The 26,808-nt window shown below is 37.5% G+C and overlaps 1 protein-coding gene across 2 annotated transcripts in view; it reads left to right on the forward strand.

Annotated features, from left to right (window-relative positions):
* adcy1a (adenylate cyclase 1a) overlaps positions 1-26,128 on the forward strand; it is a 48,908-nt gene extending 22,780 nt beyond the window's left edge. Inside the window, exons 5-20 of one of the 2 annotated variants that reach the window (XM_046836842.1) lie at positions 524-651; positions 4,458-4,616; positions 5,518-5,659; positions 6,122-6,244; positions 6,853-7,044; positions 12,028-12,125; positions 12,876-12,960; positions 13,080-13,169; positions 13,849-14,102; positions 14,384-14,510; positions 16,436-16,552; positions 19,769-19,915; positions 20,263-20,361; positions 21,405-21,519; positions 22,765-22,889; positions 22,967-26,128. In XM_046836842.1, the coding sequence (XP_046692798.1) occupies positions 524-651; positions 4,458-4,616; positions 5,518-5,659; positions 6,122-6,244; positions 6,853-7,044; positions 12,028-12,125; positions 12,876-12,960; positions 13,080-13,169; positions 13,849-14,102; positions 14,384-14,510; positions 16,436-16,552; positions 19,769-19,915; positions 20,263-20,361; positions 21,405-21,519; positions 22,765-22,889; positions 22,967-23,278 (2,313 nt within the window). In that variant the 3' untranslated portion in view covers positions 23,279-26,128. Of the gene's footprint in view, positions 1-523; positions 652-4,457; positions 4,617-5,517; positions 5,660-6,088; positions 6,245-6,852; positions 7,045-12,027; positions 12,126-12,875; positions 12,961-13,079; positions 13,170-13,848; positions 14,103-14,383; positions 14,511-16,435; positions 16,553-19,768; positions 19,916-20,262; positions 20,362-21,404; positions 21,520-22,764; positions 22,890-22,966 lie in introns of both variants that reach the window. The other variant, XM_046836841.1, reaches the window with a different exon arrangement.
* The last annotated feature ends 680 nt before the right edge of the window (positions 26,129-26,808 follow it).

Consider the following 26,808-nt stretch of genomic DNA (forward strand, 5'->3'; position numbering starts at 1 on the left):
CTTCTGTCTTTCCTTCTATCTTGCTTTTCCAAGCCTGAGTGGGAGGGAATCTACTTCAATAGTTTATCATAGGAATTGTAGCAATGCCCGTGTTTGGCATATTCACTGTGCATTCACACACACACACACACACACACACACACACACACATACAAGCACGCACAATGGTACGCTTATTTATTACAGCCATTCCAAACTAATTAGAGGGCATTGTTAATGTATAAATGTACCTGCTTCCTTGACTCTCTAAAGCATATTATCCAGCTACTATTTCTAACAGGAACATTATATACAAAGTTCACTCTGTGAGGAACGTGTGTCTAATGGATAATAATAAATAATGAATACTTGCTGATTTAGCAGAATAAAATTATGCCGAGCAATCACACAGTGCTACTTTTCCTCTTCTGTTTCCTTCTTCTGTATATGCCTGTGTGTGTGTGTGTGTGTGTGTGTGTGTGTGTGTGTGTGTGTGTGTGTGTGTGTGTGTGTGTGTGCTTGTTTTTGTGTGTATAACTGAAAGGAAAACCACTGCAGAAGAATAAAGATCCTGGGGGACTGTTATTACTGTGTGTCTGGTTTGACTCAGCCCAAAGCTGACCACGCCCACTGCTGCGTGGAAATGGGACTCGACATGATTGACACCATTACGTGAGTGTGTAAAAAAACCCCACATTTTTCATGGCCTACTTTATACGTGAAGTGTCTTTTTTGCAGATGTTTCATTTGGATGTGAAAGTTTTTTCTTTAATTTGTGCATTTTCTTGAAATCTTCTGAAAAGTAATTCATTTCAAAAGTAGTTCAAACCTTTTGTCTTTCTACATGCAAGAGAAACCAAAATAATCTTCCAGCTATGAAAGGGAACAAGCAGAATCAGCTTTACTAGGACTCACATGGGCCATTGCTGAACAACAGAAATAGATCTGTTTGTAAGACAAAAAAGTTATTTATTTATTTATTATTATTTTTGCTTACAATCCAGCAGGGGATTTTGTAAAAAATGAATATGACTTCAGGAACGGTAAAGATGCGTTCTCAAATTGTTTTTACAACTGGTTTGAGTTATTAAGCATCCATGATCAGAGTATACGCTTGTGCTGTACTTGAAATACATTTTTTCAATTAACATGCATAATTTGGTCAAATTAATTATTTGTGACCTTCTGCAAGTCTGTAAAATTGGAAAAAGGGCAGTAATTTCTCCTTTCTGAAACCTGCACTGTAAAACTTGCTGTATGCAGGCATACCAGCAAAGTGTCTATGTATAAATAATAGCAAGCCATGCATTTTATTTACAGTTAATTACTGCAATATATTTACTATACTTTTCACAGTATATTGCAATATTTATTTATATTCATGCCATTTGGCAGAGGACTTACAAAAGGGCTTTGAAGTCTCTATCAATGAAAACATTCTAGGACTAATTCACTAGATCGCAGACTAAGAATATGTTTTCTGTTGTGAGGTAAAACAGTTAGAAAAGTATGGTGTTTTTTTAGAAGTTCTAATTTAGCTCCTTCTGGAAGAGGAAGGTCTTTATATGTCGTTTGAAGACTTCTAGTGACTCATTTGTTCAGAAAGCAAGTGGAAGTTTCTTCTACCACCGTATTGGCAGATTAAAGAAAAGTATTCAAGCATGCCTTCCTTGTACCCTGAACGATGCTGGGACTAGTTAAACAAGGGTAGAGGATAGAAGAAGCATGGTGGTGTGGATTGAGATAAAAGATGTGCAATAGAGAGGTGCTGGTCCATTTCTGACTTTGTAGAACAGCATCAGGGTTTAAAATCTGATTCAGGAAGCTCCAAGAAACCAGAGGAGGTACTGTAGCAATATACAGTAGTTATGTCTAGAAATATAAAAGATTTATTTATTAAAAAAATATAATATATAATCCACTGTGTTTGCTCATTTGGTTGATGCTTTTATTCAAAGTGACTTTTAATTAAGGCAGTTAAAAGTTCTGAATAAAAGAGAACTATATTTTTTAGTTGTGGTGTGTATTATTCTGCTGCACAATATTGTATCGCTTTAGTGTAAGCGTTTTAACAGAATTTAGATTTTCTATTGATTTTTTTGTTTTCACACTTTGATGTGGTGAAACTACAATACCCAGCATTTATTCATTTATCAGTCTTTACTACGATCAACCAATTTGAACCTCTAAATGAGACATCAGTCTGACATGCCATTTACTTTTCCAACAAGAAAATGAGAAAAGACAGCAACAACAAACTGTCATATGTTGGGTCCTGTCCAGAGTTGCAGTAATTTTTTAACCAAGATCTTATATCGATGATAGGAGAGTACAAAGACTGCACAAAGTCTTCTGCAGCACATCCCAAAGATTCTCAATAGGGCTAAGGTATGGACTCTGTGGTGGCCAATCCATGTGTAAAAATAATGTCTCATGTTTCCTGAACCACTCTTTTACAATTTGAGCCTGGACTCATCAGACCACATGACCTTCTTCTATTGCTTCAGAGTCCAATTTTTATGTTCCCTAGCAAATTGAAACCTTTTTTTCAGATTAGCCTCACTGATAAGTGGTTTTTAAGGCTACACTGCTATTTAGTCCCATTCCCTTTAGTTCCCTTTCCCATTGTTCGCGTGGAAATGCTCTTACTTTCACTATTAAACATAGTCGTGAGTCCTACTGTTGTTTTTTTTACGATTTGATTTCACCAAACGGTTAAGTAATCGTCGATCACGATCATTCAAGATTATTTTCCGACCACATTTTTTCCTCACTTCCGACCAGTGGTTCCCCACTATCCTTCCAGTTTTTATTAATACATTTTGACAGTTCTTAACCCAATTTTAGTAGTTTCAGCAATCTCCTTAGATGCTTTCTTTGCTTGATGCATGCCAATAATTTGACCCTTTTGAAACAGATTGACACCTTTTTACAGACCACAGGATGTGTCTTCCGACATGGTTGTTTAAGAAATGAGAAGCTACTCACTGCATCAGTTAGAGTTAAATAAGTTGTTGCCAGCTGAAAGATAATAATTCATGCAGTAATGATCCAATGGGAGGCTCTTACCTATTTACTTAGTTAAATACAGGCAGTGACTTTTTTATTTTGGACGGGCAGTGTGTATATTATATATATATATATATATATATATATATATATATATATATATATATATATATATATATATATATATATATATATATATATATATATATATGTGTGTGTGTGTGTGTGTGTGTGTGTGTGTGTGTGAGAGAGAGAGAGAGAGAGAGAAAGAGACTGACTGACTGACTGACTGTTATGTCAATGGTTGTTTCTCTTGTGGCTGGAATCTTATCACCTAATACAGGTGGACAAACACACACACACACACACACACACACACACACACACACACACACACACACACACACATAAATGCTTCCTTTTTCTTCTCACTCTGACATTCCCCCATCTCCAACTCTAGAGTTTTTTTTTCCCTCATTCAGGTTGTGTTGTTAAAAATAAACCCAGCAAACCCTCTTCATTCTCTCTTTCCTGCTCTCTCTTTCTTTGGTGTGTGGTGATATGTAGGTAGTGAGGTGAGAGGAGATTTCTTTGCATGCTTTCAAGTTTGGCTTTATGATTCTGGGTGAAATAATAGGAATTTTATTTTTCTGCTTAGAATTGAGATCACAATTCTCCCTTAGATATATTTAATCAATTTCTAAGGACCATTATGTAGGTTTATTTAATTCACATAGAGACTGTTATAGCTATATTGTTTCTGAGTCATGGCTCATCTGCCTTTTTGACTTACTGACACATTTGGACTGCCATAGCCCAAATCTTACAATTCTATCTTGGTATTTAATATAAGAATTTAATCATACTGAGGTGCCAAGAGCACATTGGAGCAAACTGAGGGAAAAAAGCATAATTGGAGCTGCCATCCTATAGTTAAATATAAAACTGAAACAATAAAAAGACTGTAGTATTCATTCATATATGTGGTTGGCTGCTTCAGGTCTGCCTGACAAAAGCCTATACAGAACATTATAGTAACACATGAATTATGAAGTGATTATATATCACTTTAGATTAATATGATTTATTTTAATATACTACTTGTTTTTATTGTAGAAATAAATGTGACCCCTTTTTAATATTGAGGCAATATTTGATAGGGGTTTTTTTTTGTCACAAATTATGTTGGTCACATAAACAATGAAAGTTTTTTTTTTCAGCTGTCTATAGCATCACATTTTAATTAATAAATGACAGAATAGAATAGAAATAAATTTAAATGGGAAAAAGAAAAATATAGAAAATATCAAATCTAAAATGAAGAATAAATAAATAAAAAACAGTGGTAGAAACAGCATTTAAGTTTGCTGAATAAAGTGCTTGTGTGTGTGTGTGTGTGTGTGTGTGTGTGTGTGTGTGTGTGTGTGTGTGTGTGTGTGTGTGTGTGCGTGCATGTAATTTAATTGCAGGTCTGTTGCTGAGGCGACGGAGGTGGATCTGAACATGCGTGTGGGATTGCACACAGGTCGTGTGCTGTGTGGGGTTCTGGGATTGAGGAAGTGGCAATATGATGTTTGGTCGAATGATGTCACGCTGGCGAACATGATGGAGGCAGGAGGACTCCCTGGGTCAGTTTTTACATGACTATTTTAGGAGTTCCTGACCACTGGACACTTTTTGCAACCACAAGCTTTTTGAATTGCTGTCTTTGCAAGTGGAAAAGAAGTAACACAACCCTGATTTTGAACTTGTTTAGAGCTGGACTTGTGCAAAGTCAATGATGAATCCTGTTTGGGCATCTAAAAGTAAAGGGGCCTTGATTTACTAATGGTGTCAGTGAGTAAAACACGAAAATATGCTGGCATACTAACCAAGGTCTTGTGGATTGCATATTTCATACACAAATAGACAATATGGACAAACATTTATGGCTATCCATTATGTGATGATCCTATATGATTGTATGTGTTTTTTATTATGTATTTAGTCCTCATTTGCTGTTATTATACCTTCAAATTTTCTGGGAAGGTGTTCCACTAGATTTTGTGGAGATTTGTACACATTCATCCACAAGGGCATTAGTAAAGTCAGGCATTGATCTAGGGTAAGAAGGCCTTAGGTGCAGTCAGTGTTCCAATTCATCCCAAAGATTTTCAGTAGGGTTGAGTTCAGAATGACTGTATATAGCAGTCACGCAAAATCTTCTACTAAAACCATATCTTCTATATCTCCATATCTTAGATCTGGCTTTGTGCAAAGCGGCATTGTCATGCTGGAACAAATTTAGGTCTTCAGTTTCAAATTAAGGGACAATTAAATGCTACCACATGCAAAGACATCTTATACAATTGTGTGCCTCCAGCTGTTTGGTAACAGTTTTTGGAAGAACCACAAATGGCTGGAAAAGTCAGTTGACACCAAAGTGCTAACATGCACAGTTAGTAGGACCCAAAATTTCACCCATAAACACACCCACAGCCATGTATTTGCTGATAATGTATTTTTGAGTGATTCTGTGTTCCCCCACAGTAAGGTCCATATCACCAAAGCCACTCTGGAATGCCTAAATGGAGATTATGAGGTGGAGCCAGGCAATGGGCACGAGAGACACGCCTTTCTCAGCAAACACGCCATTGAGACCTTTTTTATTGTGCCCTCTCACAGGCGCAAGGTAGAACTGCACACGTGTGTACAGTCCTGCATTTAAACACACATATCATACTCTTCAGATGAAGCATAATTATGAAGGTAGCGACATAAATATCAACAAGTAATTGGTGTGACATTATCCAGGCCAATCCAATCATGTGGACACACAAACACACACACACACACACACACACACACACACACACAGAAACAGGCATACACAGTTGGAGGCTCATGCAAATGACACCAGTCTATATTTCTTGATAATGAAGTCTTGCTTGATGTGTTTTATGCTCACCTGTATAATCAAAGTAACTGATGCTGCTTTCCTGACATTCTTCTTTCCTCATACTAATAATGTTAATTGTTCTCCTTTTAACACTGACATTTTTTTTCACATAACACCGAAAAAAGAAGATTCCGCTGCCCTCTCTTTCCCTTTTTAATCCAGATTTTCCCTGGCTTGATTCTGTCTGATATAAAGCCAGCAAAGAAGATGAAGTTTAAGACGGTCTGCTACCTCCTTGTGCAGCTCATGCACTGCAGGAAAATGTTTAAGGCCGAGATCCCCTTCTCCAACGTCATGACTTGCGAGGACGACGATAAGGTGGGTATTTACACGTGCACACTAATAAAATATCGTGTGAGTGACAAGCATTTGGTTCAGCAATAGAGATTGAGTAGATTGTGTCTGAATATTGCATACACATGTACATACACACTAACATGAGAATACTACAATTTAATCCAATCTAATGTCATCCTTTACTCCTATTGAAGAGGGTGATTGTAGACTGAAAAAAATGGTTAGTTTACAAAAACTCACGAATGGATTTGATGTGTGGGTGTGTGTGCAAGTGTACTCTTTATGCTTCCTTTTTACAATCAGCCATAAATCATGACTGTCTGGATCTTTGCTAAAATTCAGCATTGATCTTCATCAATAAAATGATGCATAAGGGGGAGCTGAGTGCTTAAGATGTTGGACTTCTGATCAGAAGGTCATTAGTTCTAATCCCGGCACCACAAAGCTGCCATTACTGGGCCCTTGAGCAAAGCCCTTAACCTTCAATTGCTCAGCTGTATAAATGAGATCATTGTAAGTCGCTCTGGATAAGAGCGTCAGCTAAATGCCATAAAAGTAAATAGCAATGAGTTTTGCTATATTTCATGTGAAGCTCTACAATCACAAAAGTTTTTTATCCATCACTACAGAGGCGAGCTCTACGCACTGCATCAGAAAAGATACGCAACCGCACATCCATTTCGGGAGTAGCACAGAACTCACCTGGCACACGTGTGAATCGCTACATTGGAAGACTTATTGAAGCTCGGCAAACCGAATCAGAAACGGCAGACCTCAATTACATCACCCTGACCTACAGGAGCAGAGAAAGAGAGCGAACGGTAGGTATACGAACAGCCAAAAACTTTCTTTTTTATTCTTAGAAACAAACACATTTTTAGCATTCATTTACTTATTCATGTACAGTTTTTTGATTTATAAACTATGGATGAGCATCTCTAAAACTGCGGCTGATGCGATTCGCATAACGATGCATAGCCAAGCAGTGGTAGACAGTAACATGTAATTCGTTACTGTACTTAAGGAGATTTTTCATGTATCTGTACTTTACTGAAGTATTTCTTTTACTTTAACTTCACTACATTTAATAGTCAAATATACATACCGTATTTTCCGGACTATAAGCCGCTACTTTTTTCCCACGCTTCGAACCCTGGGGCTTAAACAAACGAAGCGGCTTATTTATGGATTTTTCCTGGGTTTTTCCCGGTTTACAAACTTCAAGCCAAAAAACTGAGCACCAAAACATTAGACCAATGAAATTGCGTACGGGTTCAGGTGAACCAATTAAACTCTTTATATTAAATCAGATGCGCTCCCACTGAATCGGGCTGCACCACATCATAAATATGGATGATGTTCCTCTGATGTTTGACCTGCCGCTCACTCGGACTGTCTACAGGAAATGTGAATCATTCATCACGCTGAAAACAACCGGCCATGAAAAAACACACTTCACATGTGTTCTGAGCATCGGGAGAAAAGCTTCACCGATGGTGATTTTTAAACGCGCAACGATGCCAAAAGATAAACTCCTGAGAGAAATAGTTGTGAAAGGAAGGAGGAAGACAGTGAACAATTAATTTCTTGGTTGGCTACTGTTTAGATACAAGCCGTTGTAACGCATTGAGTCAGGGTCATGGGATAGCTCACTAACTCCAGTTGCAACAGAAATCATATAAGCACAGACAGGTTTCCAAAACTCGTGCATTTTTATTCTTCTTGGCAACAGCGTTACGGGTTAGTCAAAGAAACTTAAAATGAGCATCAGAAAATAATAAGGACATATTCCTCGTCCTTGCACACATGCAGTAATAGCGGAAAAATGTGGCGGCAGGCTATTCTTAAAATGCCGCTCTGCTCTTAAAGGAGCCACAACATATTTCACCCGTTACACCGTGTAACAGACACTCTCTTTCGTTAAAACCTGTGTAAAGTTCATTAGTTTCAGTGTAGACACCTGCGGCTTATATTTGGGTGCGCCTAATAGTCTGGAAATTATGGTACTTTTTACTCAACTACATTTCGCAAAATCAGTCGTTCCTTTTAATTTATGAATGTAAAAAACGTAACTGGTTAAGCACACAGCAAGCCACCAATCAGAGTGGAGCGCGCGCTCTGTTTTGAACTTGTTTTAATTGATGCTTGGCAATGGCGGATTTGGGCAGAGGTGACATGTGCATCTTTCCGGGGGGCGGCACACGGCATTTTCTGGAGGAAAAAAACGATCATTGTTTTGTTTTGTTTTTCGCTCATTTGCACGATCTGGTCAATTATTAAATCATATCACGGTGAATGAAAATGGTCGGGACTTAAAGTGCGCCCACTGCAAGTTCCCTCACTCATACATTTAGAAAGGAGGGACGGGGTATCAGTAAGCAGAGCTGAATCCAAATTAAAATCATGCATGACAAAACAAGGTCTAAACCCTGAGGAGCCCAATTCAGCTCTATCACTCATTTCGTTATGAAAATAGTGTAGGCTAATGCATTTAATGAAAAAGGCTAATAACTATAGGTTATGTTGTGTTGCCTACAATGCTTTTATGCATAGAGCAATAATATTTCTTTTAGCTGCATAATATTAACTTTTATTATTTATAGTATGTAGTTTATCCTAATGTGTGTAGCAACAAAACAATTACAACCTAACTAGTCTATTTGGATTGTAGCTTAACAGCACTTATTGATTTGGTTAGCTTTAATTGAGGTGATGTCATAATGGTTTTCTGTGATTGTACTAAAACGGTCCTGAACTGAGTTCAGTAAGGGGGAATCTCCAGTGCAGCTTGAATAACTAATTTAAAAGACATATATTTTAAGGATATCGATGTTGTATGTATCTTATTGCTACAATTAGCCAAGGAGTTGTTTGGTGCTTGGTTCTGAGAGTTTGATAAATTGTGCACAATGACGTGTATTTAATTGTGCAATAAATGCATTTAGGGTGATATTTCTACATGAAAGGGAGCTTTCAGAAATGTGTCCAAATTTGTGGACTGCTCTAAGAATATGTTACTGATCCAGCTGAAGCAGAGAGGAGCTTTTAAGGCTGAAACTAATCAATATAAGTTATAGTACTTGGATACTTAGGTACACTTGAAGGCAAATACTTTTGTACTTAAGTAAAAGTTTAAAAGAAGTACTGTTACTTTTACTGGAGTCATATTTTACAGAGTGGATGTCTTTTACTCAAGTACATGCTTTGTGTACTTCGTCCACCACTGTAGCCAATGATACGATACACTAAAGATACATATGAAGCAGCTACGATGCGATTCAATTCGATATGATTCTCTCCTATTACGATGCAGCGTGTTCCGTATTAGATTTGATTCAACGCATTGTGATTCAACGCAAGTACGATGCATTGGAAAAAATATATTACTATGCAGTTCAGTATGGTACAGATAGATCTCTTTTTTCCTTTGGTTCAGACAGACAGCAAATCATAAATATACTTAAGCGCCCTTTGACTTCTAACGTATGGCCTTTTCACCAACAGGCCTTTTGTAGTGCAAAAAAAAAAAAAAAAGAAGGTTTAAACCAGATGTTCTTTTCCTGTTTTGTCACCAGGAAGATGCATCTCTACCTCTGCCATGTTAATCTATATTCTATGTGACTCAGGACACACATGCAGTGTTATGATTCCTCATATTCACGTAGCAGCAGTTGTGCTGAGAATGTGCTTGAAATCAATCCACATATAAAATATTAATCACAAATTATTGGTCACTTTCTGAATAAAAAAAGTATTGCACATCTACTAATTATTATATACAAATAAATCATTTTTTACTGATGCAAATATGTTAAAAACAATGCATTCTAAAATAAATGCCACATTTTATCCGATGCACACTTTTTAAATTGATGCAGCACTATTCTGTGAATCTTACTACCCCTAGTAGAAACATCTATTTCCTTTTACATCTTTATTTAGTGTTTAAACATGAAGAAGTACAAAGCTAATCAGTTTTATCCTGAAGTAACAGAACATAATGCCTAGTTTATCAGATTCACACTAGAGCAAGGGAACATGTGGTCAAGCCGACGTAATCATTGTTGTAGGTTGTTTTAGCACCACACAGCTGTTGGCCAACATATTGTGCTTTTTTTTCTTTCTATAACTACTCTTTGATTAAAGACACTGTTCCATTGCTATTCATATTCTGCAGCCTTTAATCTGTTCTCCATAACCCAACAGCTGTACAACTGTCAAGCCGTTTTGCAAGTAAGCATTCAGGCACATAGTTCATTGCTGTTTGGCTCTACTCAAAGAAAAAAAAAAAGAAAGAATAAATGCAAAACCAGAGTTCAATCTTATCCTGAGTACATTTTAATCCGCAAGACCCTCAACGGTCCAAGCAGCATGTTTTCCGTAATAGCAGCAAAAGAAAGTCATAGACCGTCACAATGCACTGATCTCAACTGCAAAGGAAAATCTGTGGACTGAATTGAAAAACTGTGTGTGAGTAAGCAGTGTGTATGACCATGAACCTGTCTAAGTTACAGCAATTCTTTAGATGGTGGAAGTTTTTGATTCAATTTAAGCAAAAAAGACAATTATACCAAACAGTAACATTAACACAAGATCCTGACCTAGTGGAATGTAGTAATCACTGTGTCTGAAAGCACAGGAAATATATGATCATGTAAAATATGATCATTGTAAGTGTTGGGTGTATGTAAAAATCTGGGCTAGATCTTTTGGTGCTTTAGTAATGTTGTGTTAGTTAATCATGTTTATAGGTGATATTTAACACAAAGAGCATTTGTGTTGAAAAGAAGTGGAAAGAGTTTCTTTTTATATGTTTATATTTTATATTTAAGCTTAAATGATAGGTCAGTTTTTTTACTTAGACCCCCAAAGACCTTCAGTCTGGCTCTTACGGTGAGGAACGTAGGTGAAAAGAAAAGCCCTGGATATAGGCACGAAAAGATTTTTAGCTGACACAAATGCAAACATAAAAGCCAGCATAATCATGCACACACACACACACACACACACACACACACACACACACATACATGCACAAGCAGCATCCCCCACATTGTTCTCTTGTGCTTCGTGACTCTGTGTCTCTTCTCACTTTCATCCACCTCTCACCCCCACATTTACTTCGCTCTCTCATTCTCGCTCTGTTTTTTTTTTCAATCCCTTCTTCACACCTACTGTACTGGCATAAGGGACCCACCCACCATAAGAACGGGGGCAACAGTAACAGTTCTGGGATTTCTGAAGAATGTGCCCACACATATGCGTGCACACACACACACACACACACACACACACACACACACACACACACACACACACTTTCTCTCTGTGGCAATAGGGAGCGTTGGCTTTCCCCAGCCTCAGCAGGAGAGTAATGACAATGCATATATATTGCAGCAGGGAGACAGATGCTAGTTTTCAGCACTAATGAAGAGAAGGCATCATTCAGTGAGCTCATGTTCACCTCAGTGTCAGGCTGCTGGTAGATTGTACTTAGCTTCTATGTCCCATGTGGATTTAGCCATCATCCATCATAAAAGCAGGTCATATCTTCTGAAAAAAACATATTGAAGACAAAGGAAATAATTGTGTAATAGCTTTTGGATCTTGAAATACCCACTGCACTTTATTACTTTATTCTCTCTCTCTCTCTCTCTCTCTCTCTCTCTCTCTCTCTCTCTCTGTCTCTTGCTCTCTCTCTCTCTCTCTCTCTCTCTCTCTCTCTCTCTCTCTCTGTCTCTTGCTCTCTCTCTCTCTCTCTCTCTCTCTCTCTCTCTCTCTCTCTCTCTTTATTTTGCTCTCAGTATCAGCAGGTGTATGATGACGGCTTTATCAGCGCTGTGGTGATCTCTCTCCTCCTCACTTCACTCTTCGCTCTCGTCTATTTTCTGATTATCCCTCAGTATGTAACTCATGCAACAGCACCACACATAACTACGTATGCTGCCATTATTAGTTTGTGTGTTGTTGTTTTTTGCTATTAATTAGCTTTATTTTGATATTACTGTTTATTTAATTTAAGTGAAAACATGTTTAGCATAAGTTTCGGTTTTGCTAACTTTTATTAGTTTATTTTTTATTGGCATTTTCTCAATTGCCAATTAAATAATCCTGCACTTGTGATTAGTGTTTGATCTGTAAACAACTGCTGTTCAATTTAAATGAGAGAGTTGTATAATATTGTATAATGTATAATATTCCCACACTCTTTTCTCCTTTCCTTTTTCTTTCTTTTCTTTTCTTTTCTTTTCTTTTCTTTTCTTTTCTTTTCTTTTCTTTTCTTTTAATACTAAACTGGAATTTATCAACCTGAATAACAACACCAATTAAAAAAAAAAAAATTAAGATAAATAAAATTTAGGAGGAGCTTAATGCATTTATTTATTTATATATTAATCAGTTCCTGTGGATGATCATTTAAAATATTAATTCTCTAAAAATTAATTCTTGTTATTAAAATGACATACATTTTGTTGACAGTTTTTGTTAAATTGATTTGCTATGATTTTTCTAGTTATTTATTATATTATATTTATTCATATTTTATATTATATTATTATTATATTTTTTCTATATTATTTATGTTATTATAGCATTTACTATAATAACAAACTAATTCTGTCTCTGTCTGTCTCTCGCTTTCTCCCCACAGAGGTCTGGTGATCATTGTTTTGCTGGTTATTTGTATCTGTTTTCATATGGCGAGTGTAATGTACCTTCACATCACTCATGTGCAGGTATGATACATTACCACAAGCAGCAATTGCTGAACTGCAGAAACAGTAAAGAGCTGAAGTTATTCATCCTGTGGCTCTGTGGCCTCGTCATCTCCTGTGCAATGTGTGTTTCTCTGTAGTGCTCTCCAGACTGTCTTACTCTGCAGATCAGGACGGTTTTGTGTGGCTTTCTGGTCCTTCTGACGTATTCGGTGACCCAGGGCTGTGTGGTGAGTTTGGAAATGAACCAAAAAGCCATTTAGTTGTTTTTGTTGGAAAATATAAAAAAAAAAGTCAATAATCATCTTAATTAACGTATCATAATAACTAGAGGTTGACCGATTCATTGGTTTTGCCGATTAATCGATAAAGATAGTTGATTGCTGGAACTATCGGCTGTCGGCAAAAATCCATACTGATAGTTTTTCCGGGACGAGAGCGGCCTCTAAAGGCGAATCACTGACGCCACGTGCTGTTTATTTGATGTGTCCTTTTTAATTGATTTTGGATGTAACTGTTTTTATTAATTTGCATTATTACTTTTTGTTTCATGTCTTTTATTTTCCTCAATATTTAGGAAAATAGTTAATATATTCATATTTATTTAATTTAGCACATTTCCATGATTCAGTACTGTATTTTTATTTTTGTAAAAAAAAGTACAGTACTATTTTTACATGGAGTGTTAAGTTTGTTTGTTTGTTTGTTTGTTTTTTTATCCAGTATCCATTTAAAAAAACTATCAGTTAAATAATTGGTTATCATCACGTACGATCCAACCTAGCTAAATCCACAGTTGGTCAACTTTTAATCAACACCTCGACATTAGGAGCTTTAAAAAACCTTTTCAGGTGTTGAATTAAAGGGAAAAACTCATACTGTGTGGACATGTTGCTTTCTGATTTACAGGTGGCGTGCATGCCATGGTCCTGGCAGGGCAACTCTAGCGTCTCTATTATCACGGTTCTCATAGTGAACAACACGACTGTGAGCACAGGTGTGTGCAAATACACTCCGTACGTGTTCTTATCTTGCGTGATGGCATTGCTATCCATGGCTCTCTACCTGCGCGTGTCATCGCTACCCAAGATTCTCTTGCTTCTCCTCCTCAACGTCCTCCATACCGTTGTCATGGAGACCAGCGGTTATCGGCAGGCTGTGGGGTGAGCGGCCAACCACCAAGCGCACAACAATAGCACCAGACCAGTGCTTACACACACCTGAAGAAATAATAACGCTAGATTTAAACAGGTGTTTACACTTGGGGTATGCCATTGTACCTCAATCTACAAAGATTAGGGTATCACATAATCTCGTACTATAATCTTTTGAGATTAATAAATCGTTTAAGTGAGTATTATTAAAAAAAATAATAATAATAATGCAAGTGCTGTATTGAATGTGTCCAAATGAATGAATGTGTTTGTGCTTTGTTTGTATGTAGAGGAGGGTTCTTTCACACACATGGGTATGATCCTGTTCTGGCTATGCTCCTCTTTTCTGGAGCAATGATACTCCACTGCAGACAACAGGACCTCAAACTGCGACTTGACTACCTTTGGGCCACACAGGTATTTGTGTGTGTGTGTGTGTGTGTGTGTGTGTGTGTGTGTGTGTGTGTGTGTGTGTGTGGTGTGTGTGTGAATTTGTATATAGACTTCTCAAAGTATTCTCTCCATCACCAATGACAGTCTAAATTTGTATTTATTTTCTCCCTTCAAATGGCATATTCATTAAAGTTTATATGTAAAACTTTGCAGCAGTTAATCTTAATTAATTTCTTCTTTTTTTTTGTATTTCTCCAGCTGTTCTCTTAAACTTTTGACTTTTAGCTTAGTTCTAAGCTCTCTTTTAGCAGATGTTCTAAAACTGGATACATTTATATCATTTTAACTGGCTATTAATCCTCACTGAAGCAGCTGTCATTCAACCATTGGTGATGAAAAACAACGTGATTCCCAGAGTACTTAGTAGCTACAGGAACATCTAAAAATATATGCTATATGTTTGCCTAAATATGAGATCAGATGGTGTCAGCTTAGTTGGTTAATAGAAATAATCTTGAATTGCAGACAGTCTTGGTTACGAAAATGTAGGAAACGTAATCAGATGCTGATTAAAAATCGCATGATTTAAGAGAATGTAAAGCAGTAATGCGGTCTTAAGGAGTTACACAGGATGTGCAGTACAATCTGACTGAGTATTATTAAAGATTTGATTACAGTCAGAGTCAGTCTGAATATTTTATTAGAGTCATACAAATAAAAAAAGAGCATTTTTTGGGATAATTATTAATAATTTTTTTTTTTTACTCAAACAAACAAAGATGTTGGAACGAAATGGAACACAAGAATTACACCAACACAATGAAGGCAACCCAATGTCACATAAACTTCAATTAACTTTTTGATTTGTTCTAGCTAGAGCAAAATGTTAAAAACTTTTTGAGATTAATTTTACATTAAATATACATGAATGTTTTAACCTTTAACAATTTGTTACCTGTATAATTGACATCAAAATTACACTAGACAAAAGTATTGGGACACCTGCCTTTTCCAGCCATATGTGGATAATCCTTAAACTGTTACCACAAATTTGGAAGCACATAAATGTAAAGCATGTATTTCGATGTGGTAGTGTAAAAAAATGTCCCCTCACTTGAACCAAACCTTTTCCAGTATGATAATCCCTATGTGCACAAAGAGAGCTCCATGAAGATATAGTTTAAGTGGGTTAAAGTGGAATATCTTGACCTACTATAGAGCTTAATTCCAGTTTATTTCATTAAGTAAAAGTGCTAGTATTTTTTAATTATGTCAATCAGGTTACTTGTGACATTTATTACCCAGCACACATGCAGACCTGAGGCCAAATTTTCAGTTAATCTTAATATAAATGTAAACATTTCGACAAATAAACACGGAGAAACTTGACTTGCTAATGAACAGTACCCCCTTGTGGACTATTACAAAAGTATTTACATTTTGAAAAATCCTCATCTTCAGACACTCATTCACATCAATAGGCAATATAGTATCACCAAACCTGGACAGTTTAGAAATTGGAACATTTCACATTTGGAACATGTCATTCACCTTGATTCCTGAAGCCGCTTTGAGACAATGTCCATTGTGAAAAGCGCTATAGAAATACACTTGACTTGAGTTGACATGTGCAGAACATGCACAATTTACACAGACAGAAAACAGATTGCAGGGTCAAACGATGATCCCAAAGTGTGTTAGGCAGAAGCACAACACCTTTGTGCTGCCCCCCCAAAAAAGCTGAACAAGCCCATGCCATTATCGGTCTCAGTGCTCTTTATAACTGAGAAGTTACTTTTTGCAATGCTTGCTAGTGAAAATGTAGAGATCGTTCACACTCATATTTTACCTGTGTGTGTGTGTGTGTGTGTGTGTGTGTGTGTGTGTGTGTGTGTGTGTGTGTGTGTGTGTGTGTGCGTGTTACGTGTTTGCGTGTGTGCTATTTCCAGGCTGAAGAGGACAAACATGACATGGAGAAGGTGAAGCTGGACAATAAGAGGATTCTCTTTAACCTGCTCCCTGCCCATGTGGCCCAACACTTTCTCCAGTCTAACCCACGCAACATGGTCAGAATACACCTTCAGCAGGAACAATTTCACACTTTATCCAACTCATCACACCCCTGCCAGCTTAACTCGCTTTTACAGAGGCCACTCACTATATACATATTATATATATATATATATATATATATATATATATATATATATATATATATATATATATATATATATTACTATTATATTGCTGACATTATTCAGTATTTCAAAGTAACTACATTCACCTAAGGGTTTCTGCCGGTAAAGTGTGTTTTTACAAATACTCTTTGTTTAAAAGTACATATGAAACCTGCAATGACTATGACTCCTCTTATACTCTATATCAGTGTATTTCTCTTTTCGGGAGAAGGAAACAATCATATGGTCAATTTAGTCAGAACAGGTCAAACACCATGACTGTGCTATGACTCACCAGGATCTTTGAGTGCCAAACACAGCTTTGTTGTTTGAGCCTTTCAATTGCAAATATACACTGATCAACCACTTAGAGCCTGTGTATACAGCATTTAGAGTCAGACTGACATTTAGAGTCAAAACAGTGCTGAAATTTACATTTGTGTGTTTGGTTGTGTTTATGTCTGTGTAGTTGTTGACATTTGTATTTAGTCATTTGGTGGACGCTCTTAACCGGTGAAGCGATACAAAGCATCCAGCAAATCTACAAGGATTCGTTGTCTGAAATGCTTTTTTCGTCACTAGTGCTAGTGTATTAGGTGGTAAAATCAGCGTTCCAACACTGAAGAGCTAAAACATTTTAGAGAAGGACAGGCATTGGCAGGTATCGTTCTGAACCAAGGTGCCTAGACAATATCAATATGGTGCCCTCAATGGCTGATATATATGGAATATCTTCTTGACAGAATTCACAATCATTCAGAAACAGTATCTTTATAAAGAGACTGTTTAAATGTTTTGTGTTATAAGATGAATGTGAGGTTTCATTTGGGGATCTGTACACATATCCTTGGATAATCCTTATAATGTTATATCAGGGCCAAATGCATGAGACAAATGTGGCAGTTGGTCCCCACTTTTCCCACTCAGTAATCTCAGGTGCTGATTGGTCAGGGCTTGTGCAGCTTATTTAGGTCTGGGTGTGTCTTGACAAACAAAGCAACATACTATTTGTGTGGCCTTGGCAGGGGGAAGCTAGCAGCAGGACATATGGACATACGCCTTTGGTGTTTGCATTCCCCCCTCTCTGCACACACCCCTTGCAGACTTGCAAGGGCTCCCTGTGTCACATGATGAGCTGAGGAAGTCTGTATTAAGGACGCCTGCTGAGGAAAAGGTATTGTGAAAGAATGGGAAAACAAAGTAGAGTCACCATTTCAGCCTTCTTGAGTGGTGAGAAGTGATCCTTGTTGCCAAAGCAACAGAATTTGCCATGTAGTGAATGAGTCAGGAATTCTCACCGTCACAGAGAGCAGAGCTTAGCGTTTTTTAAATCTACATTTTGTATATCTTTCTTCCCTTATTTAGGGGCATAAACTCCACATTGATACACTCTCCTAGTGTGGTTGTGTGTAAACAGACATATTGGGGCAATAATGGATCAATGGCTAAGGCTCTGTGTTACTAATCAGAAGATTAGAGGTTTAAGCTGCCACTGTTGGGCCCTTGAGAATGACCCTTAACTGTTTCCTAGCTGGTTTAGGGCTGACCTTGTCCTCTGACCCCAACTTCCTAACAATATATGGGAAAAATAATTTAACTGTGTTGTAATGTATATTCGACAAAGGCATCTTCTTATTATTACTGATCACATGAACAAAAAGGATAAATGGTTGAGGAGACAATAGGGAGAATGGTAGAGATTGTACTATAGAGACATCATTCAGTGACTTAAACTTACAGTGTCCAAGCCAGATATGTCTTCTGCAAGGTGAACACAATTACCAATTTCAATGTCTATCCAATTACCTATAATGAAGAGCTTCTCGATTGTCTGGATGTGCCTCATTTTGATTTAATACAAGATTTCCTATTAGTAGAGTTCAATAAGAACTGCCACTGGCTGTTTGGTACACTTGCTATTTTACAGAATAATAGACTGCATTTTATAATCATACTGTGAATATATCATGATCACATTCACTGCTGCCTATTTAGACGACACAGTCATGGATAATATTGGCATATGCAACATTAGGGCAGTCCCGATGTGTGGATGGATAGATGTATGTGGGATTCCACTCGAGTCATGGGAATGTGTGTCCACAAATTAAAAATGATAAAAAAAAGAGGAGACAGTTCTTAGGGCCTCGACATCTGCAGATTTAACTTAAAAGGTGCATCTGATCTGATCCAGTGGTTAAAACTGTGTCAGCTAGCATCATTAGAGTAGCTTTCTGTGGAGGCCTTCTATATCACCTGATTTCTGTTCCACATAAAATCCACTCATTTGCTCTCTTTTACTTTTGCTACTTCTAAATTTCTAAAACCATACAAACCAAATCATACAACAAATTCCAATGTGATACATTTATGGCTGTGATGTGTATTATCTTCCTTAATAAGAACATTTATGGCTCTGATGTGTATTTTCTTCTTATATCTTCCTTTAACTTGATTGAAAAAATCCTATGATCTGGTAAAGTTGCTGGTTTTACCTTTATTCAGGCTGCTGCAGTTCCCAGTGTCTCCACTATGTTGTGGCGTTGCAGTGTTTCATCAGATATTAGGTGAAGGGTTAATACAGATTCTTCGATGATGCTGTATTATGGTTGTGTAAATGGGTCAAGTTTGGGATTAGTGCACCTGATTTGTAGCTGAGCTTGGAAAGTTCAGTTCCAAAAACTGAAATTTACAGGTGAACTTACTTGTCTCCTTTTTCTGTAGTAAACAATATGGCCTTCAGTGCAACTAAAGGGTTAATATGTTTTGCCAGCTTCTATTCCTATCTAAGCCTCTCCCTGGGAAGTGATGTCAACAAACATCCTGGAATGTTTTGTTACCACTCTTACCTACAACTATCTCACGTGCATGCTCATATGACTGTTGGACAGTTTATTCTTTTAACAGACTGATATTATGCAGAACTATAATGGGGTTTTACGCCTGATAATATTACTGATTATTTGCATGTTTCTTTATTCTTATTGTGTGTAATTAATCATATTCTTCCAATTTTTATTTGTTTAAACTCCTGTAAATATACTACAGCAAAACCGCACAAGGCAGCACTAGGTTCTGATGGACATTCTTTTTGCTCTTTCACAGGATCTGTACTATCAATCCTACTCTCAGGTGGGCGTCCTGTTCGCCTCCATCCCAAATTTCAATGACTTCTACATTGAGCTGGATGGAAACAACATGGGTGTAGAGTGTTTGCGGCTCCTCAATGAGATCATCGCGGATTTCGATGCAGTGAGGTCCTTTTTATATACATTTTGCAACACAGTGGAGTCAATAGGCCACTGTGGTACAAATGGCATTTCTGGTACAAAAACAGATTTCTCAAAATATCTGATGCCTGTAGTTATCTCCACTTTCAAACATTTACATGTACTCTGTGTCTCTGTGAATTGATATGAAGCACACTGGATCAATAAAAGTAGACAAAATGTGGGTCATTAAACACTTGTTTGTGTATAGAACTAATTATCTGAAGGGGCAAAATGTTCATGTATAACAAAATTTACTTTTATTTACTTTTTGTCATTTCTACAGTTGCTTAGTTGGTTCTGTCTTTCTCTGTCCCTCTGCCTCTGCAGCTGCTGGATAAAGAGTGTTTTAAGGACATTGAGAAGATTAAAACTATCGGCAGCACTTACATGGCAGCAGCGGGCCTTGTTCCTACCACTGGTTCTAAGGTACACAAAAAGTGGATCACTGAATGTTTCATTGGAGCGTCACATATGTATGAGCTAAATTTCACAACTTTGAACCAATCGCAACTAAAATGCATATGATTAGGGAATGATGTAGTACCCAGGAAGCTTTTTAACATTATATGATAAAGGCATACGAGATTACTATCAGTAACTATGATTTTTTAAACATTCTCATGTTTCCGTTCTTAATCATTCAAACATGAATGTTAAACGTGTTCGAGATTTTAGTGGGTTAAAATTACATGTTCAGGACCCATGTCTGAGATTCCCCCCCGGTCTGTTCACGGCATTGTGTAGCATGTGCCAGGTCACATCGCTAATACTCACTTCCATGTTGCTGTGTTCATAGTCATATGCTTTTGTTTTCATTCATGTTATATCTCCGCCTCTGTCTTGTCATTTCTCATTTCCCCTCACGTGTCTGTTGTTCTCTGCTGTTTTTGATTTGCCCTTTGATTAGTTTGTGTTTAAATACCCCTTTGTGTCAGTGTGTAAGTAACTCATTCCGCACACTGCGACTACCTAGCCTTTTGTTTAATTTTTACATCTTCCGTTTTCTTGATCTTGTTTTGGTATCACGTTCAAGTTCTTGTTTTGCCTTGTGTTGTTTGCCTATCGCCCGACCTAAGCCTGGATTACATTTGAATTCTGCTTACTGATGTTGGATTTGTTTTGCTTGTGTTATAGTAACGTGTATACATTGCATTACATGGCAACCCATTGGTAGGCCCAGGTTTACATTCCTCAAATAACTTTCCAATTAGTATCACTGTAAATACTAAATAGTTAATAGAATGTAATAAGCTTTATTACCTGATACATCCCAGTATATGTTCCTGATATATCTTGTAACACAAACATGTTTTAACTCTGTCATAAAATGTATTATGTCTAGTATTATTTATTCATTTTATTTTAAGAGTTCCTCTGAAATATCATTGTTTTAAAGTCTGTCTAATGTAAGTTTCTATGTTCTATATAAGATGTATATTGACTATTCTCTTTTGGTCTCTTCCTAATAGGCCAAGAAGTCCATTTTTGAACATTTATGCACGGTGGCCGACTTTGCCATAGAGATGTTCAAAGTTCTAGATGCGATAAACTACCAGTCATACAACGATTTTGTGCTTCGAGTGGGTGAGTAAAATGGCTCTCTTAAATATCAGAGTTACACTCACTGTTCACTTTATTAGGAACACCTGGAAATTAATGCAATTATCTAATCAGCCGATCATGTGACACCAGGACAATCCAAAAAAATGCAGAAAGAGTTCAATAACTTTTGACAATGTTCATTAAAATGGCTGGAAATGTGATCCCAGGGATCCTTAATAAGATCTTGGAAATATATAGACTAGGTTAACACTATGACATCTTTGTCATGTTTCTCCACCATCCCCGAACATTTTTTTTGCAGTGTGACAGGGTGCATTGTCCTGCTGAATGTGACCACTGCCATTAGGGAATGCTGCTGAAAGCATTCACAGTCAGTATTTAGCTGTGTTGCAGCCTTATACTAAAATGCTGCAAACTTCTATTTTATTATTATTATCAGCAATAAACCCTCCAAATGGCACAATCACAAAGCAAATCCTCTTTTTGATCATCGCAGAAACACGCTGCCCATCTGGACTTTATCTCAGAATGGCCAGGTGGAAATCTCTCCTTAGTGCGACACATAAAATCTCGCTTCAGAGTTGCAAAAAAGACAAACTGTGCATTTAGAAAAGGGTTCTGAGATGTTAAACCTTATATAGACACGGGTGTTCCTTTTCACTTCATGTCCAATTAATGAAACTTGCTACAGGTGGAATTCAATAAAAGTTGTTTTAAATTTTTTATTTTTATTTTATGTGTCATCGCAAGGGTCTAAATACTTGCCAATGCCATATTTCTGTCTTTTTTTCCTTTTTTGCAAATTTGCAATGTTGTCTCAAGTTTTCGCTTCATCATTTATTATTCATCAACAGACGTAAACCGAAACATGTGATTGAGTGTGTGTGATATGTGTAAAGCCAGAGAACTAAAGTGGCCATGCACAGGACATCCTAAGTACATCTGCAGGATACACACAACAATACGCACATTCATTCTCTGACGTTTTTCCTCTGCCCAAATATTCCAAATCTTTTCAGAAATATCCATAAACATTTATGACTCTTCAGCATGACCCACACACACACACACACACACACACACACACACACACACACACACACATACCACCCTTACAAGGACCTTCTATTGGCACAAATTTTGATGAAGCTTAGATAATTAATGTTAATCTAATCTAAATCTAACCCTAAAAACCTTAATGTATTAAATAGATAAATATATGATATTCCTTATAAAATAGGATTCCTTGTGATTTTGTTTGTTCAGGTATTAATGTAGGTCCAGTGGTTGCAGGAGTGATCGGTGCTCGTAGGCCTCAGTATGACATCTGGGGAAACACAGTGAATGTGGCGAGCAGAATGGACAGTACAGGAGTACAAGGGAAAATCCAGGTAAACACACATAGACACACAAATGTGTGCAAATACAAAAGATTAGTGCAAACTCACAATCAGATCCTGTTTCTCAGGTGACCGAAGACGTCTTCCGCCTCCTCTCTGGCCATTACCGCTTTCTATGCCGCGGTCAGGTCAGCGTGAAAGGCAAAGGCCAAATGCTCACCTACTTCCTAGAGAGCTGGTCGCAGGAAGGTCTGCTCCAATCCTGCTCCCCGAGTCTGGAGCACCGTGGAAGCCCATGTATCCAGACCAAGTTGAGCCATGCCCCCAGTGCTGCCAGTTACGGAGTCAAAGCACAGAATATTGGCCCTGGTCCCACCTCCTCCAACAACAGCATCCTCTACCTGCCCTCAATCTCAGTCGACATGGAGATGGAGGTGTGACTGACATGAAGATGGAGGCACTTTTATGGCAACCAACCTGTTAGCAAATCAAGGGGGAGTGAGATGTGAAGGAGTGAGGGGACGACTGGAGGACACCGAAGAACACACTGACACTGAGAAGGCTTGAGAAAAAGCAAAGTATAATTGAGTAAAATAGAAGTCTTCGCCGTCCGAAGGGTGATCATGATGTTTATGAGAGATGAGACATTGAAATCTCTCATGCAGAGAATAACTCCACCCCCCCCCCAGACACATGCAAAGATAATGAGCAGGTTCGTCTGTTTGTGTGTGTCTGTGCGTGTGTGTGTGTGTGTGTGTGTGTGTGTGTGTGTGTGTGTGTGTGTGTACATGTGTATCCGTTTTAAAGAGTCTTCCTCAGTCCAGCTAGATATCAGGGGCTCCTAAAGAGGAGCGTGTGTTTTAGAGTTATGGCAGCTTCACACCAACAAAGGAGCTACACACACTCCTCTGTGTGTGGGTTTGTGTGTGTGTGTGTGTGTGTGTGTGTGTGTGTGTGTGTGTGTGTTTACTTGCCTACAAATATAATAAGTAATGGTTTGAAATTAATGCCACGGCATTAACCATTCAAAGCATGTTTATGCAGTGGGGACCAAACATTTATCACGTAATCAGCGCTGTATTTTACATCTGTGTGTTTGAGTTCATGACAGGGAGAGACAGTCAATGCCCATGGCATGACATTAAAACAAAACCCCATTCGTGTTCTGTTTAGTCGGTGAAAAGTTTATAAAAACATTTATCGATGTACAGAAAATTGAAACTCGTATCCTTTCAAAGTATTTCTTCTTGTTGCCTTTTTCGAGCGAGTGAACAGATGATCCAGTACATCCAGGGGCTAAAATCATGTAAATAGCATCCTGTTATCATGAACAATGGGATAAACCGTGGGCTCCGAACACCGGTGAAGTAAAACACTAAAGTGTACACACTGGTGCTTTGAGAAAGGAACGTTCTTGACGTCACTGCACACTTCCTGCTGCTCTTTGACCTTTTAATATGATGGAGATATGGAGTCTGGCACAAACACAAATACAGAGGAAAAAGCTTTTGTCTTGAATACCCACCTTACACAGACACTGAAGTTCCCTAGCTGTGCATGTGAAATCAGCATGTAAAACAGTGGCTTAGCTGCACATAAAGAATGAAATGTACTCTATCAGCTGCAGGAAACTTAAGTGTCCACTGGGGATAATGAGCAGCTTTTTATAAGTTTGAAAATAGCTCACATGGCTTGTACTTATTTGTGGAAACAGTTGTGATATTTGTTCTATTCAGAGTTTCTAAGTAGGCTAACACTCAGCTGGATCTTGCTAGCGCTGGTGGCAAGGGGATTTAGTCTTGGCACTTGTACAAGAAGGAGTGCTTGCACAGGATAAAACCGGTATTAGATTCGAAATGGTACAGTCAGGTGGTGGTTGCCGTCATGCGTTCAGGGTATACTGTATAAAGGGCCTCTGAGATACTTGGTTTGTGGTCCTAAAGTGTATTTGATCAGTTAGTATCATATTTATTTTATAGCATTTCAATTTCTTAGTGAAATGCTATCGTAACTTTCTCCAAATATGCCTACGGAATGAAGTTGGCTTCAAGCTTGCCGCTCTGCATGTCCCTCTTCGCATGCCACAGTTCTACCTTGTCTTGTTCTTTTTGCTAAGTGCAATGTGACTCTAATGCATGACTAATGCAAAAAAAACAGAACAAAAAGGGTGAAACGTGTAATGGGTATTATTTAGAAACTATTTTTTTAGTTGCACTGCATGAATGTAGAACAGTGGCCTTTTGTTCACTTTTACTGTGTTTTTTCAGTCTCGAACCTTTATCGACAGCTTGTTTGCTTTTTTTTTTTTCTCCATGCATGGTGCTGTGAAGTGTTGGAGAAAGCTTAAGAGTTTTGTAGCATTGCTGCCTTTTTTGGCTCTTGAGGTGACTGCCTTCTATCCAGGGGTTGTTGGTTTGGGTGTATTCCTTTGTGCCAACACATTTTGTTAACAACATATCAATTCCAGTGTTCTATTGTAGCACAATTTTGTGATATTGTGTATGATTCTACTTTTTAAACTAATCTAGAGTTTTATATGCACTGTATCCATTAAGGGTACAGTTTTGGCTTCCTGTAAATCTTTGGGGTTAGATGTTTCAATGTTGGGTGTGTTCTCCTGGGTTTTGGGGAATTATATTTTCATGAATCTACATTAGCCCTGGGTGATACATTCTTTCCTAATTAAAGACAAAGTTCTCAAAGCTTGTAATTGGACACATAATTACACTTTGAGCATTGTTGCACTTCTTATGATCAACATTTGTTCACTCCAAAAAATGGATATATTATCAGAATTTAAAAAACTTACATAACATTTTATCTTTCTACATGACAAATATATATATGAAAATCATTATAGAAAAGCCAAACTCATTTTATCTCTAAAAATGCCTAGATCAGAGTTTATGATCAAACAAATGTAGCCACATAAAAATCTATTTTCTATATACAAAACAGTGGCCTGATATGTTGTCATTCTAAATATTAGAACTTTAATAACGCATAAAATGTTCACAGTAAATCCGCTCGATTTTCATGTTAATTAGATATTTTCATATATGATACGGGTTTAAAAAAAAAGAAGAAAAAAAAAGACGTATGGAATCTACTGCAGAGTAAACTGAAAGTATTTTACTTATAACCTTAAATCTATGTGCTATTTTTGGGGTTGCAATGTCCTGATTGCAATGTTGATATATGTGAATGTAAATTTCATATTGAGATCTTTTATACTTGTGTTTGCACTGTTCTGAAATAAAATGACAATAAGAGAAAGATACAAAGCCCGAGTTCACCTAGTGTTGGGTGTTTCTGTATGTTGTGTCATTGTGTCATTGCACCCTGTTTTGGTAATAGCTGTGTCCTTGAGTCAGGTGACCATTGGACCAGAGAAAAAAGCAAAACAAGTAAAGCTGAGCAAAACAAGTGTCGTTTACTGTCGCTGATTCTATCCCTGCATCCTACAAAACCTTTAAGAAAAGCAATAATTAGGGTTGTACTTCAACATCAACATCAACATCAACATCACTACATCCGTATATAAAACTGAATGGATTGCATAAAATTATGTTGCTGCCACATAACCAGGGCCAGTGTTCATTGTCTTCGGTACGGCACTTGCATAAATAATGCACAGTGGCTGGCTCGAGTTGCTAGAGCTTGCCAAAAACATGGTCTACTTGCAGCTAGCACTGAAACAGATTTTTGGTGCATAGATCCAGCATTCACCAGATAATCATCTCCTTCTCATAGACTAAACACTTGATGCAGAAGTCTACCTTCTTTAGGTGTTCTTGCCTGTATTTACACGATTCCTTTAAAGTTTGGTTGCATAAACGGAACCAGTGGATGTAGGATGAAGTTACTCAGTATGAAATGTTTGCCATGTTTGTGCAGCAATGATAACACAGGACAGAAAGGGGACTTGGGGGAATCCCAGTGTTGTTTCGGATAAACTGTGGCCAATATG

The sequence above is a fragment of the Silurus meridionalis genome, chromosome 23 (assembly GCF_014805685.1).
Source record: "Silurus meridionalis isolate SWU-2019-XX chromosome 23, ASM1480568v1, whole genome shotgun sequence".
NCBI lineage: Eukaryota > Metazoa > Chordata > Actinopteri > Siluriformes > Siluridae > Silurus > Silurus meridionalis.